The 19,426-nt window shown below is 39.8% G+C and overlaps 2 protein-coding genes across 3 annotated transcripts in view; one reads left to right on the top strand and one right to left on the bottom strand.

The window, feature by feature from the left end:
• NOX4 (NADPH oxidase 4) overlaps positions 1–19,318 on the top strand; it is a 176,180-nt gene extending 156,862 nt beyond the window's left edge. The window contains exons 19-20 of one of the 2 annotated variants that reach the window (XM_072850752.1): positions 17,466–17,534; positions 19,246–19,318. In XM_072850752.1, coding sequence (XP_072706853.1) covers positions 17,466–17,534; positions 19,246–19,303 — 127 coding nt within the window. In that variant the 3' untranslated portion in view covers positions 19,304–19,318. The remainder of the gene's footprint in view (positions 1–17,465; positions 17,535–19,245) is intronic. The other variant, XM_072850756.1, reaches the window with a different exon arrangement.
• Positions 1–19,426, bottom strand: part of TYR (tyrosinase) — a 50,633-nt gene that overhangs the window by 21,703 nt on the left and 9,504 nt on the right. The window contains exons 2-3 of the mRNA XM_072850760.1: positions 17,862–18,078; positions 7,583–7,730 (exon numbers count right to left, since the gene is read on the bottom strand). Of these exons, the coding sequence (XP_072706861.1) occupies positions 7,583–7,730; positions 17,862–18,078 (365 nt within the window). The remainder of the gene's footprint in view (positions 1–7,582; positions 7,731–17,861; positions 18,079–19,426) is intronic.

The following is a 19,426-nucleotide window of genomic DNA, read 5'->3' on the forward strand; positions in this document are numbered from 1 at the left end:
ATCAGGGTTCTCTTCCCAGTAGGAGGCATGTAATACACACGAGGCAGGGAGAAGAGGTCTGATAGGCAACTGCCACCCAGGATGCATTGCAAAAATGTAATTAATTCCCCCAAGAGCTTTAGAGGTGGGGAGATAACTTTCCCAGACACAGTCTTATTACATACACAAGTAATGGGTCATACACCCATTACATTATATGTGTAGTGGGTGTTTGTATTATAGTAATTTCTGAACTTGAATTTAAATGAACCCTCTGTGCTAGCAATTAGATAAAAAGAAGTATTTTGAGGCGACTCATCCAATCAAAAGACAAAAAGGTGTCTCAGCAGAGATGTCTGCAGCTGAGCTGGTCACTAGTCAGTGACTTTCTGACTATAGTCTCTACTGACTGTAAGTGGGGCTCAAAAGGGGGTGTCTGCATTGTAGCTTGAGAAGAATACATCTTAGCCAACGCTGAAGGTGTGTTTCCTTAGAGGGAGAAACCAGCAGTTCTGCTGGCTGTGGATCTGATGCAGGCCTACTTGTTAACAAGTAGTTAAAGCGTGAGCAGGTCATCCGCTCCAATGCTGATGCTCTCACTAGCCCAGGTGCCATGGGACAAGGGAGCTCCCTCAGACAGGAGGACTAAGGTCTAAGGTAACACAGAGCTCCTCATTCATAGTCCTACAGATAAAATGGTTTATGGGGGTTTCTTTGGATATTGTGCTACTATACACCACAATTGTGCTACTCCACAATCACCACGTTTAAGTGCTTCTCCAGCTGTCCTTGGCTTCCTGCTGCCTTTCCTGTCTGCTTCTGAAGTGGGTTTTTCCCTCTTTATCCATCTTGCATGCATTCAGCATATGCATACAGTACCAGTGAAACCATAAAGCCTCCACCAATACCGTCCCACTCCTTCCATCTCTGCTGCATGGTGAACAAGGTTCAATTTTTTTTGTGCAAAGGCACTTTATAATCCAGATATTTAATTCCAAAAGACAGCCTAAATGTTATGGACATGCATCCTGAGTAAGAAATGACTGTCACACCCACCAGCTTCCACAAGATTTCACTCAGGTGCCAGATATCAAAAGATGTATTAGCAAAATACAAAAGCTTTTACGAGGTAAAGTAGTATTTGGGAGCATTAGGGGTTTGTCCTGCTACACACCACCTTCTCAGCTCTGTTCTGGAAATGGTGCAAAACATCCCTAGGTCAGGAGCAAATCCCAGGGGCTTCGCTCATAAAAGCTGTACTTGCTTACCCCTGGGCATAGCAGTAGCTCAGTGATGTTCATGCTTTCATTGAGTGGAAGGACTTTAACCATGTTTCACCTTCATGCCAGGGATAATTACGGAGTTGACTTCACCTCATCCACTGCCTTTATTCAGGCACTTGGGAGGATACAGTGCTGGGCACAGACAGTAAGATCCTGAGCTGACACAATGCAGCAGCACTGTGGGTTTACTGTTACTGTGGAAGGAGGTATATTGCTAATGGCAGCCTCTTGACCTGCCTTTGTCTAACAGATTTCACATGGCTCCAAGCCATAGTTCATTCAGCTCCAGAAAAATATGACATAAAAGTGTCATCATTTTTTGCAAACATACCTCAGAAAGCAATAAAAGTCTTGCTGTGCCTATATAAAGGGAGAAAATTAATCATACACTTAGTGTTTATGTAGTGACTTCTCCATTTTTACACTGCTTTATTGCTAGCTGATATATCATTGTACTACAGTCTCCATCTCAGCTGTGCTTAAGTCACTTGTTTCGGTGTCTCTAACTTTCCATATACCAAATGGGGATAATGCTTCCTAGGGTTCATGTTTGTCTGTGTTGTCTCCCACTGGAGACAGTTCAGGGTAAGGAAAGAATCTTATTTCATGTATTAAACAAGTCTGGAAACCTAGTGTTGCCTTACAAGAATTTCTAATGATCCTTCTTGAATGCTTTCACTCCAAATGTTCCAAATTCTTGAAGCAAATAGTTTTTAACTGCTAAAAAAAGTTCTTGTTTCCTGTCAACATTTCAAAACAAGAGAACAACTTGGTTTTTCTAGTGCCATTTTTTGGTTTAAAAAACCTGAGATGACATTTAAGAGAAAATGAAAATGTTCTGTTTCAAAAACAGAGTAAAAATAAGAAGCTTTTATTTTGACATCTCCTGGGAGTGAAAATCAAATTTCCTCTTGTTAAAGTATTTTCCAACAAAATCATTTTTGACATAATGCTAACTTTTTTTGCAGTGGAAGGAGAAGGGACTGGCATGAAGGTGAGTATATTGAGTCCACAGGAACTGAAAGTGTCCATAAAGTTGGCTTAGGGGATGGAGCATTGCTGGCATGCAAATCAGGATGTGTAGATTTTGGGTTCTAATATATTTTTGAACAGATTGCTCCATACATGCTTTTCAGTTTAACAACACTTTACTGACAAGCAGTGTGATAAGGAACATTTTATTGTTAGATGCTCAGATAAGCCAGAGTCTGGCATTTCCTAAGGCTCCCAGCTCCAGCCTGCCTCTGAAGCAGAAAGGGTTATTTTAGCATCCTGCAGAGGAGTCTATGGCAGCTGATGTTGCTGAACAGCACAGAGACATTTGCCTTGATCAGGCAGAATTAGTGGCATTTTCTTTGGGCTCTGAAGCTGATGCGTAGGAGAGTTTCTCCTGCACCCGCTTGGAAGTGTGCATGTATGTAAGTGGCTGTAAGTGAGAGTGTCTCCATTTCCTATGTATGTGACCTTATGCTTGACTTGGATTACTTTTAGCAGAATGCACGTGCACACACAAATACACACCCCCCTACACCTTCACCCCTGAAGGTTTTGTCTCTTTGATGCAAGGATTTTAGTCAAGCGAAAGAGTAACTGAAGCAACAAGATCAGCATAGGGATGTCCAGCTGTCTCTTGTCATTGCCATTTCATATGACTGTAAATGAAGCAATTGCTATCTCCTGTTGCCCATGTTGCTTTGATACCTGAAAGCCACAGTCAGAGGCTGAGAATATGCCAGGTGCTACACAGACCAGTGCAATTAGACAGTCCCTTAATGACAGAGCTTATAATATACACATAGGGCAGAGGACAACAGATGGGTACAAACAGATGGGAGGAGGACTAGGCAACCATGCAGTGAGACCACAAGGGTCCACCCACTAAGTGAAGGTTTCAGCTTACTAATATGTGAGCTTTTCTGCAAGTATCACGCCAAAGAAAGAATGGTGATTGAATGTGTGGATGTGTAGGGTGAACAATTCCCAACCAGGAGGAGTATGGAGGGACTTGTCTGAATGCCAAACAGATGTAAGATAGAGATTGATATCATGAACTTATTGAATGGGTGAGTGAGTTCCTTAGCAATTAATAAGGGATGATTTGGGGATGGGCAGTGATGGGCCTTGAAAATAGAGACCAGCAGTTCATCTGGTGTGACAGAGAGCAAAGAAATGGTAGAAGGGTATGAACAGAGAGGAACAACTGATCAGAGCATTGAGTTAATGCAATGATGGTTGCAGCAGTATTCTGAGCTGTTTGATTACTCATGAAAGCTGGAGAAAAAGGTGCTGTAGTGGTGGCACCACTAGAACTGACAAGTAGGTCTAGCTGTACAAGTAGGCTAACAAGTCTAGATTTTAGAGATGCAAGAGACTGAAAGTCTACACCCTATTGTGTTTCTCTAGAAAATCAGTTCTAAATTGCTTGTTCTAAAATCAGGGCCTTTGAAAGTCATCCATGTTATTGTAATAAACCCTGTCCATTACTGCAAAACTTAGAAATGAGTTGAGAACTGGAGCCCTATTGCATTAGCTGCTGTACAGGTATAAAGTAGTATGGAGATTTTTAATGGCAACAATTTTTCCCATTGCTATTTAGTTTTTCTTGCACTTGGCAAGGGGAACTGTTGGGGTGGGATGTGGAAGTTAAGGACAAGAGAGGTACAGAACAAATGAGAAGAAAGATTGAAGGAACATTCAAAGGGCAGAAGTGCAGGGAGAACAGACAGATACTATGTGGCTATAGGGATGGAGGGGCTGAAAAGTTGACAAAGAGGAAAGAGTTCCTTTTCAAAACAAAGAAAACACCTTAGTGAGCTCAAGTGGGACTGTGGGCCCTTGCTTTCACTGCTTGTGCAGCTGCTCCTTCCCGCTTGAGTGGGTTGACTCCTCCCTTGTTATTCCCTTTTGCTGACTGTTGAGCATATCTGAATAGCAAAGAGATTTGCAATTAAGGGAAATGCTTCACAGAGCTAAAAAAGCTCACATTTTTGCTGAATATATATTTTGTTGCATCTTTTTTATTTTTTTAAGCCATTCAATTAACAATTAATAATCTTCAGGATGGTCACCTGCTCTTACCAAGCACTGAGGTCTGATCCCTAGGTCTTCTAGCTAGCAAATAAGAAGGCAAGGAGACTGATTTATCATTGCTAAGAAAGCTGTTGCCTGGGTACCTTCATACTTCTGCATTGCTGAAAGACAATGACCTAAAGAAAGGGGAGTGTTTGTAAGCAAACGCTTTGCTTTTCACCTGAGACATCTTTTCAACTGCACCTCTGCTCCGTCCATCCTTCCCTCATTTTGTGCATCAGGCCTGGGTAGGAACGGCTGGGGGGTAGCAGATGGGAGGCTGACTGTTGCTCAGTTTGGAAAGCAGCTCCTAACATTTGGCTCACACCTGTCAACAGACTCCGTATACACTTGTTTATCCTCCTCTGTACCATATGTTTCTATGTAAAATCAGTTCCAATGATCTATTGCCTTACTTCTATCACTCCTATTATGGTCGTAACTGAGCATTTCACAGTCGTTAATGCATTTACCCTGACAGTGTCCCTGTTGCGTAGGCATCTAATATCACCCGCTTTACAGATGGGTTAGCTGAAGCTCAGATCAACAGCTCCTCAAAAGTCTTGTTGAAATCAATAGGAAGGAAACACATCACCAGGAGATGTGAGTTTGGGAGAGAAAACTACACGCTCAGTTTCACTCAAGGAATTTGCAGTGGAGTGAGGAATCCCTCTTCTGGGTCCTACATAGATGCTCAAAGTGCTGGACCATTCTTGATTTCTTGAGACAGAGCTGTTCCCTGCCTTTGCAAGACTCAGCAGACCTGTGGTTGCTGGTGTCCAGTCTTTTTACACCCTTTGCCTGTAAAACCCCATCTCACAACTCTCTGTGTCCTCAGCAAGACCTGGAAGAGATGCTGTCCTCTGGAAGATTTAGTTTAAAAGTTAGTTAAAAGCTCATTGGCTCAATGTAGTGAGAGCAATCAGCTCAAAAGTGTTCTTCCGAAATGAGAAAAGCTGATATGGACAAAAAAAAAAAAAAAAAAAAGCTCCTGCTGCTGTGGAGACTGTTTTTCCCCTTTCCTTTATTCTTTGTATTCTTGCTTGCCTCTCAGAAAATAACTTCTTCGCAGCCCTTCAGATTTAAAGTCTATGTAGGAGAGGAACAGGGTTTTTTTAAATGTACTGTATGTACCTATCAGTCACCTACTTATTAATTGTAACTAAAAGCATGATTAATCTGTCATGGATAAGGCTGCTAAGTAACCTTAATCATGCTAATGCATTTCTGTCACTTATACAAAAGGCAGCATTATTATCAGTTTTTACATCCGTGTGTACTAAAGCCTATATATGCAGCAGCTGCAGAGCACTGGTAACGTTCTTTCTGCCACAGATGGGATGAGGTTGCATCATGGATATCTGTATTGCTCCCACAGTGCTTGTGCAGTGATTTATTTCCTCAACACTAGCAGGATTTAATGATGTTACCTTTTGCAAATAATTTTGCCTTCTAAAATGGATAACAACTACAGTTATGAAAAGTATTTCCAGGGGCTCATAATGACTACAACTGAAATTCCTCTGTGGGAGAGGTCAGCATGAAGACCAAGGTGCTACTTAAGCCCTGCAATGAGTGGGAGCTAAGAGATGCGTAGGTCTTACACAAGTGTGAATGTCTAAGGAAAACAATTCTTTTGCTATTGCGGAGCATAATGCTTTCCCTTCGGTGTTCCTTTTCTCTGAATATTCAATTGATCCATTTTTTAATAGCCTGGATGTTGGAAAGTTAATTTCCAGGTGCCAAATGTGAAATTTGTAACCACACCTGAAACCTTTGTGCATCCATCCCGTCAAGCGGTCAATGGGTGGATATGCTAAATCACAACTAAGCTACACTGTTTAACTTTTAAAATGTTCTGAAGAAAAGCTTTTCACAGAAAAGAGTTTCAAAACTGACACCTCCAGAAGGCTAATTATACCCTACAGTATTAGGAGCAGAAGACAGGTGGGTCACCCTTTGAAGGAACATTCCACTGATGCCTGGGTGACCTGCTTAGACTTGATGCCCTATTTCTGGATGGGTAAAGTATGAAGAATACAACCATTAGGCTCATTAAATATATAAACTAAGGAGAAAAAGCCCAACTTCAAATTTGTCTTTTACACTGACTAGCTTTTTGGTTAAATACCATAAAGTTTTATATAAGAGCTTTGGTGTGAACTGCCTGAAACTAAAGAACTTCACTGCAAGATGATGTCTGCAAGATATAATCTGCATCCCTCCTGTGCTGCATGCCTCAGTGACCCAAATAAAGAAACCATCTTAGTTTCCATCTGAATAAGCGCCTTGCTGCGTGTAGGCAGGGTCTCAGTCAGTAGGTATCTGAGCATACAAATTTGTGAAAGAGTCCCAAAAGTTTTTACAGCGTAATAGTTCTTTTGTTCTAAGCACTGCAGTAGCCAAGTCACGGTCAGTGCATGGTGGGAAAGTAGAAGAAGATTGGTAAGAAAATACAAACTACTCCAGAACAAGTGTTGTTTGTGTGGCTTTTATAGTCCTTTGCTTAGCTAACTTTCTTTTTTATAGCTCTTTAGTCATCAGTTTGGTGTAATGCAGTCCACAGTAAATTGTTTGTAGCTGTTCGCATATATTATAGTGACACAGAAATTTGTAAGGTCACCATTAAATCTTGGAATACTGTCCTTAACATAGCAATTTCACTCTTTTCTTGCAAAACTGTGCTCCCCTACTCTTTCTTATTAACAAACATGATATCCTTCTGTTTGCTTTCCTTTCATTCTGCACAGCTGTACTCTTCTCTTTCATCAAGAGAGTCACAGTTTTGTTTATCACACTGAAATATGGATTTTTTCTTCTTTATTTATGAATAGCATGCTTGGATTTTCCTTATGGAATAGAAATTAAAACAGCACTGACATTTAGAATGTAAAGGAATTGCTCCAACTGATTACAATTGTGTTAAAATGAGTCATGCACTTTTGGTCCAAACTTCCTGATGTACACATCCATATATATTAATCACTATGACATCATTGAAGAACTATTTTTACCTTGGTAATAAAAGCTGAATGCATTTGTCAACTTTTCAAATTATATTTAATCCAGTGAACATACAGACAGGTTAGGAAAGACATTTGCTCTCAAATAATAGCAGAGCTCAATTCTACATGTCTGCAAATGCTGTGCATGTAATGGCATGTAAAATATTTGCAGTTTTGAAACGTAGGTGAAAAGCACACTGTAAAAACACAAAATAAATTAGGTTTACCAAGAAGAATTAAACTCACCTGTCAACAAATGCATGGTGTAGTACAAAGATAGGATCATTTGCAGAGCCTTGTACTTGGGACATGGAGCCATTCATGTAGATGTGAAGTGCATTATGTAAACCACTTTGAGATATGTTTGATATTGCAGTCCGTGGATCAGCAAAGCCTATATATTCAAGAGGAAATCATATGCTGATATGACAATGCGTATAATTCTTTTTCCAGTAAGACTGAAGATCAAAGTACCTACTTTCACTTCATTTACATTCAGCTTTTTAGACACGGGCTTAGGAAAACATGTAAAGGAGTGCTAATATATTTCAAAGGCATAACAAAGATGCAATTAGAATAAGCTAAATTAAAACTCCTGCCATGTAGCTAATGCAGCATGTCAGCAAATGTACTGCTTAATTGCTTTATATTTTTAAATTTCTTTGTCCATTGTGTCTGCCCCTTAAAAGGCAACGTAATCCCTGCAGACATTTATGCGTGTACATTTATTCATGTTGAGAAAATTTATTCACTTTATTTTCATTTTTGATCTCTGTACTTCTAGGTTCCTAAGATAAAACAAGCTATTCTATCTCATCATATACTCAGTCATTTAATATTGTTTGTCTCTATAGAACACTTTCTTTTATTGATAGGAGCTAACACAATACAAGCTATAATCTTTACAAAAGGATTTGGTAAATAATCAATAGTCTTCCACAGTCAGACCTGCAGGATGGAAGTCTGTGGATTGCTGTTATTTTGGAGGGCACTTAAAACATGGGCTTTGAAAAGAGCTCACACAGACCAACCCCCAAATAAGAAATACTGGAAGATGAGTCTCTACATCAGTTTTTATTTTGGTAGCCTGTCCATACCTCAGCTCTGAGGTTGGTAGTCCTTCTCAGCATCCTGACAGCCAAGCTTCCTCCCTGCCTGTAAGGACTCCTAATAAAAGTAAACTGAACTATTTGATGCTTCCTTGGATTTTCCAGGAGAATAGAAGGAGAAACATATGTTGTCCTCCTAATCTATTTCTTAACCTGATGCTAGTCCTCCTATTTAACCCATGCTACAAAACCTCTCTGTTCTCTCTCTTTGATTTGGTTCCTGAAGATGTCTTGTTCTCACAATTTCTGTAAGCTGTAGGATGAGGAAGCATAGTGGAGACATATTAAAACATCTCTACATATTAATAATCAAATAAAAAGGGCTGTGAACAATATGCTGCTTGTGCTGATCCTCAGTCTTTTCCCAGTACTGTTTCAAGTCTGCAAGGTGGGGAAAAGAAAGATCTTAGCTCTTTGGGAAATGCCTCACACACTTTGAACATTTGCTTTATTTACTTATTTGGACCAAGAACTAGCATTTGAATGAGGATCAGCAATGTACTTTTGAAGTGAATCTCCTAATTGTCCTTCTGTTTCATGCTGTGACTTACATCACAGGGCAATTTCTGACTTTGCAAGCTGGATTCCTTTTGGAGGAAATCTAAAATGTACCAACCATCAGTGGGTTGAACTGAACTAGAAGTAGTCTGAAAGAACCCCTTCCCTGTCCAAACCCTCATGTATAGCATGGAAGTCAGGTCCTCAGTACCAACTATTTTGCTCTTTGGATTTGCTCCTCTGTGAATCACACAGAGTATTAATTGAGACATGGCTAGAGATGCCTTATGAGTAGAGCCATACCCTGTGAACTTGGAAACCTGAGGGTTATAACCCATTGGGACTCTGATCTTCTGTGTGAAATGATTGCATCTCTTTGTGACTCTAAATTCCCTCTTTGGGCTTTGCCTTGCCTGTCAACCTCTTCAAACAAGGGAAAAGCTTCTGGCATAAAAACATTTATAATTATAAAAAGGATCAAATCACCTAAGAACCAATATACCATAATAACCATCCATCTTTCTGATTGTAATAGTATCAAAAACATTTTGAGAAATTCAAGGGGAGTCAGAGGAGCAAACATAATCAGGATAGCTGGAGGAGGTAGAATTGGCTTATGGTGAAAATTGTAAGACTTCAAGGCGGAGTGAGTCTGGATTTAGGAGAGAAAGAGGAACATGTTGATGCCTATAGATAACTGCAGGTTTTAAGTACATCAGGTGTGGACTGAGATTATTGAGGACACTGCATGGTGACATAAACAGCAATGGGCAGAAGTTCTCAAAGGGAAAATCTTGCCCACATAAATTTGTCTGATGGTGAATGCTGTGTTACCTAGATTTCACTCAGGGGAAACAGCAGAATAAAACATTACCAAATGTGCTATGAAGAATGATGTACATTGACAGTGTGACCAGAACTCACAGAACTGTTGATGGCAGCAATTTTGGCCACCTTTACTGATGGCCACAGCAGGTGATCATTGGGATCAATTGATGTAGCAATACTAGGAAGTTTCTGTGAATATTAGCTGAAAATGATCTATCTTTATATCATCCTGTAGCAACACTTCCACTTATATTCAGCTGCATTATAAGTATGTTTAAGGGAAGACAGACTTTATGCAGAGTTTAGGCAGAAGGCTAGATGTTTTATATCAGACTTGGGATACTTCTTAAAATTTCTTAATGTGTTGCAAACACTTCATCTAATCATTCATTAAAAATATACACAATACTTATTTTGGCTCTGGACAACTTTTCATGGAACATCTGAACACAAGCAATTTACCTTAATAATCAAAAACTCTGTAACTGGGAGGGCTTTAGCAGCCTCACCCTCCAGTTCCCAGTTAACTGGAGTACATTCTGTCAAAATTGACATCATGTTTAACCATGCGCATTAGAAGTTCTAATATCTGATTTCTTGTTATAAAAACTCCATATAAATTGCAAAGTTAGTAGGAATAAAACCACAATGTAGTGTCATTTTATTTTATTAGCCTGGGTCTTATTCTTTTCTCTCAGACATTTTAAAAGACTTCAGGACAATCAGCTACTCAGGATGACATACTATGAAATGGGGTAGTTAAAAAGAATATGTGAAAACATGAGAATTTTTTCAGAGTACAGGAAACTTTGCTGCAGTGGCTGCAGTAATATCACCTCTACAGAAAATGTGAGGCTACAGATCTACAAGAGCAGTGAGCTGAAATAAGAGCTCCCTGCCTCTATATAGGGGAACGCCACTTTCCCCACCTGCCTTGCCCCATGCTGTGCCTTCCCATGCATTAATTGCAGCTCTTGTCAGGCCTTCTGTCAACTGATTTAACTCACTAATCTGGCAGAAACCTACCCTGGAGTTTGGGATCTCAGTTTTTTTCCAGGCTACTGAGATACAGTATCTCATGTAAGGTTATGATGAGAACCAGTGTTGGTACCAAAAACAGAGGGAGAGCAACTGGCTGTTGGTGGAGGAGATTGCACAGAGAAGTGGGCTGTCCCTGATGGCAGTGAGCTGTTAAATCATCTGGCCAGTATAGGAAGCTGTAGCATTCAGACATCCTTTTAAACCCTCGTTTAATTATGGTGCATTAGAAATAGCCGTTAAGGAATACATCACTGAAGTGAATGGAATTTTTACCAGTGATTTCAATGAGAGAAAAATCACATTTTTAAGAGATCATAAACCTGATTCTGCTCCTTCTGACAGCACTGTAAATCAGCAACAGTGATTCAGTGGATTTGCAGTAGCTTCACTGGATCCAGGCCAAATTAAATTAGATGGGGATTTAGCTGAAAGTTTATTATAGGAGGAGCTAAAGATGCCACTCAAAATTAAGGCTGCCTGACAGTTTTTAGGATGATATATAGGTAGTTCTCATTGAACAAGCAGTTGGGTCAGGTGTATGTCTTTTAATAGAGTATTTAATTATATTAACTGCAGATTTTACAATATAATAATGGAGACCACAGAAGTCCATGTACAATCAGTCAAGTGCAAAGCTTTATCTATTGAAAGCAGGTAGTGTTTTCCTCAGTTGCTCACTGACTGAAGTGCTGTAAGTACGCTTAGCAGAGGGTATGCAGAGCTTGGAGAGCATTAGCAGCCTTCAGTGCTACACAAATAGAGGAACCATTCCAACAATCCTATCTCCTCTGATTATCTTAGTGGACTGCTTAACATATGTGCATCCCCAATATCACTGAGCTATTCATAACAGTTTTGCAGGTGTTTTTTTTTTAACTGCAAAACTGTTTTTCTCACAAAATAAATTTTAGTTTTGTATGACTTTCTAGGCCAGTGGTTAGGACAGCAGGGATTTTAAAGGTCAAATTCTGCTTTGTATGTTGCATGTTGAGGGGATCGAGTTCACACTGAGTGGACTGAGTGCACCCTCAGTAAGTTTGCAGGTGACACGAAGTTGGGCGGGAGTGTTGATCTGCTTGAGGGAGGGAAGGCTCTACTGAGGGATCTGGACAGGCTGGATCAATGGGCTGAGGCCAACTGTATGAGATTCAACAAGGCTCAGTGCCAGGTCCTGCACTTGGGTCACAACAACCCCATGCAATGCTACAGGCTTGAGGAAGAGTGACTGAAAGCTGTCTGGCAGAAAAGGACCTGGGGGTGTTGGTTGACAGCCGCCTGAATATGAGCCAGCAGTGTGCCCAGGTGGCCAAGAAGGTCAATAGCATCCTGGCTTGCATCAGGAATAGTGTGGCCAGCAGGAGTAGGGAAGTGATCGTGCCCCTGTACTCGGCACTGGTGAGGCCGCACCTCGAATCCTGTGTTCAGTTTTGGGCCCCTCACTACAAGAGAGACATTGAGGTGCTGGAGCGTGTCCAGAGAAGGGCAACGAAGCTGGTGAAGGGTCTGGAGCACAAGTCTGATGAGGAGCAGCTGAGGGAACTGGAATTGTTTAGCCTGGAGACAAGGAGGCTGAGGGGAGACCTTATCACTCTCTACAGCTCCTGAAAGGAGGTTGGAGCAACGTGGGTGTCAGTCTTTTCTCCCAGGTAGCAAGTGGGAGTTAGGAAGAGTGGAAATGGCCTCAAGTTGCACCAGGGGAGGTTTAGATTGGATATTAGGAAAAATTTCTGCACTGAAAGGGTTATCAAGCATTGGAAGGGGCTGCCCTGGGAAGTGGTTGAGTCGCCATCCCTGGAGGTATTTAAAAGACGTTTAGATGTGCTGCTTAGGGACATGGTTTAGTGGTGGACGTGGCAGTGTTAGGTTAAGGGTTGGACTTGATGATCTTAAGGGTCTTTTCGAACCTAAATGATTCTATGATTCTATGATTCTATGTCTGAGTCCAACTGGCTGATAAACTTAGTCCCACTCTCCCTGAGGATGATTTTTTCTTCAATAAGGATTTCACATTTTAGAGTAGTTCAAGTCAGATACATGCATTTACTTTAAAATAAGAAGGAAGATATAGATATAAGAATTTTAAGTCCATATTCTTGCTGGTCTTTGAAGTTAGCGATGTTTCTCTGGCTTATGTTCATGGAGTTTTTCTGCCATTGGCAAACTCACAGGAAATTTTTCAGGGTTAAATCTTACATATTTTTTCAAGCAATGTTATTACTGTAATCTCTCTAGAGTGAGGTAGCTGCAAGATCTGCACAATTTGGCCTAGGGGGCTGTAATAAATGAAAGTTTGTGATTATCTAATTTAGACCATGTCACCATCTAGGATTTTTTTTCTTAAAACAACTCTTGTAGAGCTTCTGTGGTCTGGGCTGAACAGTCTTTCTAGTTTGCTGGTAATGACCCTCTGCATCTTGACAGCACTTTCTCAATGTGCAGCATAAATTTACCCAGAGGTTGAAAGTTTGAGCTTGTTGAGGGATGTTTGCTGTAGGCTAAAACTTTTTTAATTAGAAGTTTTCTGTTGGCAAACTTCATTTTGAGAAACCATTTTTCATTAGCTATATGGATCGCAGTGAAAAAAACTGAGAAAAGTTTTCCAGATGAAAATCTCTCACAAAAAAAGGAAAATGTCCTATTAAAATGAAATTACATTTTGAAGTGTTTGATGTTTTATTCCATTATTTTATGACAGAACAGCAGTAACAATACATAATTGTGACAGACAGTGGAATGCTATGACATGGCTTGACTTGATACCATGTGTCATGAGTTAATTCATGAATAATGAAAGTGATATAGAGTTTTAGAAATTTTTTTTTAAATGTTCTTTTGTCACTTTCTGCAAAGCTTAGAAAGGACTGATTTTCATTTGAAGTTGCCATGAATAAAATAATTTAAAATGTGGAATTTGCTCACAACGAAAAAGAAATCCTAAGTTTTTCAGCCATCTCTTATTCTTAGGAGGTAGCATTCAAGGTGTCACACCACAACAGAACTGCACAAAGAAGAAACCCAACTATTTCATTTGCAGTCAGCTAATCCATTTCTGATCTTACCTGCTGCTTATAAATTAGATTGATTTTCTGTTCTCTTCTTGTATCCATTAAGCTTCCAATGAAGTCAACAGTGTTCCCCAGTTAGGGCCATGATTCAACAGAACCTATTTAAAATAATTGCTTCCACTTCAAGGGGCAACATAGAAACTGCTTTTCACATGCTTTTCAGTCAAAGCAGAAACTGGCCTGTCGCAGAGTGAGAGGGCAACCCACGTGCTCAGACTCAGGGGAGTGTTGTTTTATTGAATAATATTGACCGTTGCTGTTTATGGCTGTTGTGGTTACTCTTCAGTGACGTAATTTCTGTCTCTGTAGCAGCATTTTCTGTTAGTCAAACAGAGATTTGGCCTGCGTTGTTGGCATCTGCTCATAATGATGCTGATACCTACCCCTTAGAAGGGTAAAAAGTTGTTGTCTTTGTTCCAGTGCACTCAAGCATGGAAGAGCATAAAATTTTGCCCTGAAGTGGTTTTTCTATGTGATTGGTTCTTCTAAGTGATCACAGTGTTTTCCATTACAGAACTAAAACTGAGGAGTAAATCTCACATTGGTGTAAATCAGGAGCCACTCAATTGCAGTCACTGGCTTGGTTCTGGTCATCTTTTGTAAATCTAGAGTAACTCCAGTAAAGTCAATGGACTTACTTTGGATTTACTTTGGATCTAAAATAGATTAGAATTTGACCTTAGGTGTATTGGCACAAACTTGTGTAAACAAGTAAAGAAGGACTGAAAAGCTTTTTGCTTAGAAAAATAAGTAAATGTTAGGAACTATAGAGTGTTAGCAGGTTTGTAAGAATGCTGTCACACAGAAGTGGGCACTGGCACAATAAGTGCAAGCTGGCAATTTAAGCTTGGCATGTGTACACAACAAAAAACTAAGCAGGCCATTTGTAAGAAAGAAGCTAACATAATATGGGGTTTTTTTGGCAGTAAAACTAGTTTAAAAACTTTCCACCATCTTTTTCAACATTAGCCATGTATTCTTGGCGTCGCATTGCAGTTCACTATCTTGTTAGCTAAATAAGTTAGTTGACAGAAACATTTGTGGTCCTGTGGTGTAAAGTTGAGTGTTGAAATAATTCAGGTTAAAAAAAAATATATCCTCAAAGAAAAAAAAAAAAAGAAAAAAGCTGTCTCAGAATAACACTGTGTCTGATGGAATAAGCTCCATCTCCATAGTAATACAGATAAATGCTTACTGAGCCACATCTGGCTCACATTCGGACAGACTCATCACCAAAAGAGCCACTTATCATGGAACACTGTGGACACATTCTCACTCCAGTGATCTCTGGCTCTAATGAAATGTTCTTATGGAAAGAAAGGTAATATCACTCTGTTGACCTTTACTCTCTTCCATACCAGCTCTTGGGCACTGTAGATCTCCTTTAGCTAGGCTATAAAAGTTAGGTGGCAATATAGGCTCTGGTAATTGCACTGGGAGTTGGACTATGAGCAAACATGGTCACTTTCTTAACAGAAATTACCCTAGAATAGAGAGGATCTAATGTTAGGTTGCTTTGGGTTTTTTTGGTGTGATGTCCACAGAGCTTCTAAGGCGGGGACATTGATTGCCTCAGTCTTACCCTACTGGGCTTTTCCTCAGTGTGCTACATCTTCCCAGGCTCCCTCCACGGGGATCCTAGGACTTGCAAAGGTCCACCTTCACTGACAGGAGAAAAGGAGCTGCTCAATCTCTTTTCTTCCCTTTTCAAATCACATACAAGGGATCCTACAGATGCTCTGAAAGAGCTATGGTCCATGTCAGGGAGGGCACATCTGGATGGACTGATAAAACAAGCATGCCCTGCCCCTGTGTTGAGCTAACTGCATGCATCCAGAAGCCATGCAGCACTATGACCAAGATAATATATGGTGCTTCTGTAGCTACCTAAGCTGTATGGCTTCTGAATCATATTTGACCTGCAAGAACATGTAGTTTTTTTCCCCAGTCTATTGGAAGAACTATCTGAATCACATGAAATCCATTAGAGCCTATTGGCAGCAACCATGACATGCCTTGTGTGGCATTTGGAGGGCTCCAAATGACCACAGTGGTGAGCTGGAGCTACATAACCTCAGTTAGGAGAAAGATTAACACTCTTCAGTTTCTGAAGGGTTTTTACACAGAACAAAAGAACTCACTTGAAGGAAAATATGATCCAAAAGAGCTCTTTTCAGATGCAGTGACATTGTCGTTTTTCAGATTAAAGCATGACCCTCTTCAAGTGTGATTGGCAGATGACACTATGTTATCAACAAAGACCAGCCGTGACTGTGCTTGCTAGCCATGAAATTAATACGACAAAGAGACAGCAGTAAAGAAAGGGTTTGATTGATTAATCAGACAAAACACTGATTCTGATTTTAGAGTGAAAATAACTTCTTCTTGGCTCTTTGGGAACTGTAGGTGCTTTCCTGATCATTGTGCAATTCTGTTGAACATCTGTGTTACTGCCTTTTTTCAAATAGCTACTGTTATTTTCAATAGGAAAATGTATCCATTTGTATCAAAGGGGTATACTTGATCTATGACTCTGTTTAGCTGTCAGTTTAAACTTAGCATTGACAAAAAGCAGGTTTTGCCCTTTTTCTGCAAGTACTCATGAATTATTCTTATTTAATGAACAGTCATGATACTGAAATTTAGGATTTGTGAGTGGTCCATTTTGACTCTGCCTTCTTATCAAACCCATATGTGGCAGTGTGTAACTTCCATAGACTGTGCCTTTGCTTTTGTTTACTATACCAGCAGCATGACGGTAGACCCTCATTATTTGATGACTTGTTTGCTTTAATTCCATTTTCCACTCCTCCTATTCCTGCTCCTCCTATTCCACTCTTTGCATCTATTCACATACTTCATGAAGAAAAATGTGAGCAAACCTCTGCTCAATTATGTCACCTTTTTCTTTCCCAAACTTCACATGGTTCCCTTTCTCAAAGGTAGAAAGCACAGCTATGTCCAGAGCTGGAGTTAATTAATGTCTGGATTCTCTGTTGTCTTCAGCAGACAAAGTCTACCTTTTTGACTGCTTTAAGAGCAGAAACTGGTTCACTTTTTTTTTCCCAAGAAAGCTTTATGGCATTCCACACTGCATGAAGAGTAATACTGAACATATTAAAAGCTTTGCTTTCTTATCCTCACACCAACTCCTATATTGTATTGTTTTGGCCCTTGCACAGTTCCTTGCAAGCAAAAATCTCTGGGACATCAAAAGTAGGTCATATTTGATTCAGCTGATATATGATACTGTAGCAAGATTTATTGATAAATATATAATGTGCTATCCTTGTTTATTAGCAATGTAGCAAGATTCAAAAGAGATTGGGTAGACAGATAATTAAGAATAACGATTCCTTTTAGCAAAGAACCCTTGTTTACTAGAAAATTAGGAACATTCAAAACAGGTTGGATAGTTAGAAAATTAAGATAAATAACTATATTCTTTTGGAAATGATACTAAGGATCATTTTTGAGGTATAACTTAATCCTTAGAGTTTGGGGAGAAGTCTGCTATGGAGTTGACAGTAGCAGGATGTAGACATAACATGCCAACTGGCTGCATTCTCTTTCACCCTTGTTGTCCAGCCTGGCCTCTGGAGGACAGTGGATTCCAGGGAGAACCTGTAACCCACATGGACATGGTTATGATCATGTGTAAGTAGATTATTCGATGATCTTCTTTTATCCAGTGCTACATTTTTTTGCTATGCCTGGTGCTGACTATAGCAGGAGACAACATCTAACAGATAGATTTAGGGTCTGATCTAATCTATAGCTTCTATTTTCTTATCAAATGCCTTTAATGTGGTTCTTTCTGTCTGTTGCTCTTCCAGGAGAAAGCATCACTTTTTCTTTCCTTTTTTGTTTCTTTTTGAGTGGTGCTTCATGGAATTAGCTGAAACTGTCCAGAGTTTAAAGACGCTAACCCCAGAGAGAATTAATTTACAGATGGAAATGGCATAATAGAATAAAACATGTTACCTTCCAAGGTGTTTCGGAAACTGTAATTGGCCATTTTATCCATGGATCCAGATTCATACTGAGTCAGTGATAGGCAAAATTCAACTTCAGCTGAGGATGGGAGCCTTGGAGTCCTTGATTTATCGTTGTTCCCAGGATTTCGCAGTATAGGCCCCTCACTTGTGGCATTGCATAAAGCCTGTTGGCTGTTGTATTCCTCAGAATGAGTACAAATTACCTGTATAAAACACTTTCTGTTAGCAGAGTTGCAATTGTAAAAAATAAAAGCAAACAAAAGAGGTACTTCGATTATTTTTTTTAAAAGAGAAAAGAAAATGTACAATGTAAAAACTTTGTTAGAAGCATATATATTAATTTTTAAATTTTCTATGTATGATTTTAATATAAGCTAGGTTATTTCATAGAAGACACTCCTCTACTATAGTGTACATTTTGAAATAATACACTAGTCTGTATCTGAAACTGCCCATGTGGACTAAGGCATCAATTCTCATATATGCCCTTGAAAACTCACTGAGGCTAAATTCAGTGTTACCTACCAATGCAGCAGGACACAAACAGAGTTAAATCTGCTGCTGCAGTTGCTAAATGGAGGCTTTTTGGCTTCAGCAGACTACTGAACAAAGCCATAATCGCAGATTTTTCTCCCCACACAGTAAGAGGGGGAATTGTTGACTTGGAATATATAAAAAAAAATCTTTTATTCTCAAAAGATCTGTCTGTGCTTTGTCAGACTAAATGGGCACTTAGTTTCACTATGTCTTGATGCTATGTACAAAATGGGAAAAGACGCTGTGCTAACTCAGAGGAATGTTGTGGGGATGAGCATATATCACCAGCTGAGATACCATAGTGATGGGTATTGGGAAAGGGACCTTAAATAGAGAGATGGATACAGATATTAAATACTGTCAGAATCCAACATCATTTATACAAATGTTCTGGGTTCACAGGCAAAGTCCAGTTACCATGGCATAACAAGTCATTATTTGTCAGATGACCTGTGGAAGCTGCCAGTCCAGTTTGAGACTCCTGGAAGAGCAAAGTAGTTCAATGTAACTTCAAATGATAGTCAGCTGATTTCTGCTGAATCAAACTCCTTCACATTTACCATGGGTTAAAAGTGCTCGCACACACTGTCAGTGTCACTAAGGTGCTGCTCAATATCTTTTTAAGCCACATACATTAAGTTATTTGTTACCTAAGTAAGTTATTTGTTACCATGGTCATCCTCTGATGACCATGAGCTCTTATAGTAGCTCTCACTGCGTCCCCTGCGTGGCCAGTGTTTGGAATGAGAGGGAGGATTTTTTTCATATTCTGGTACAATAAACCTACAGGGAGTTAGTGCAAGTACTAACTCATATTTCTACTTTATATTCAGGAACTTCCCTAACATGGAGTCAGGATGGAGGATGGAGAAAAATATAATGACACAATGACAAAGCAGAAGGTCAGACTAGAGGGTTTGGTGGGTGTGTATAGTGGTACAGCTGATGCGTCTAAGAAAATGAAACAGAGCAACAGTGGCTCAAAACTCCCAGAAGCTGTTTTGTATCCCTTTC

The sequence above is a fragment of the Ciconia boyciana genome, chromosome 1 (genome assembly GCF_034638445.1).
Source record: "Ciconia boyciana chromosome 1, ASM3463844v1, whole genome shotgun sequence".
Classification (NCBI taxonomy): Eukaryota; Metazoa; Chordata; class Aves; order Ciconiiformes; family Ciconiidae; genus Ciconia; species Ciconia boyciana.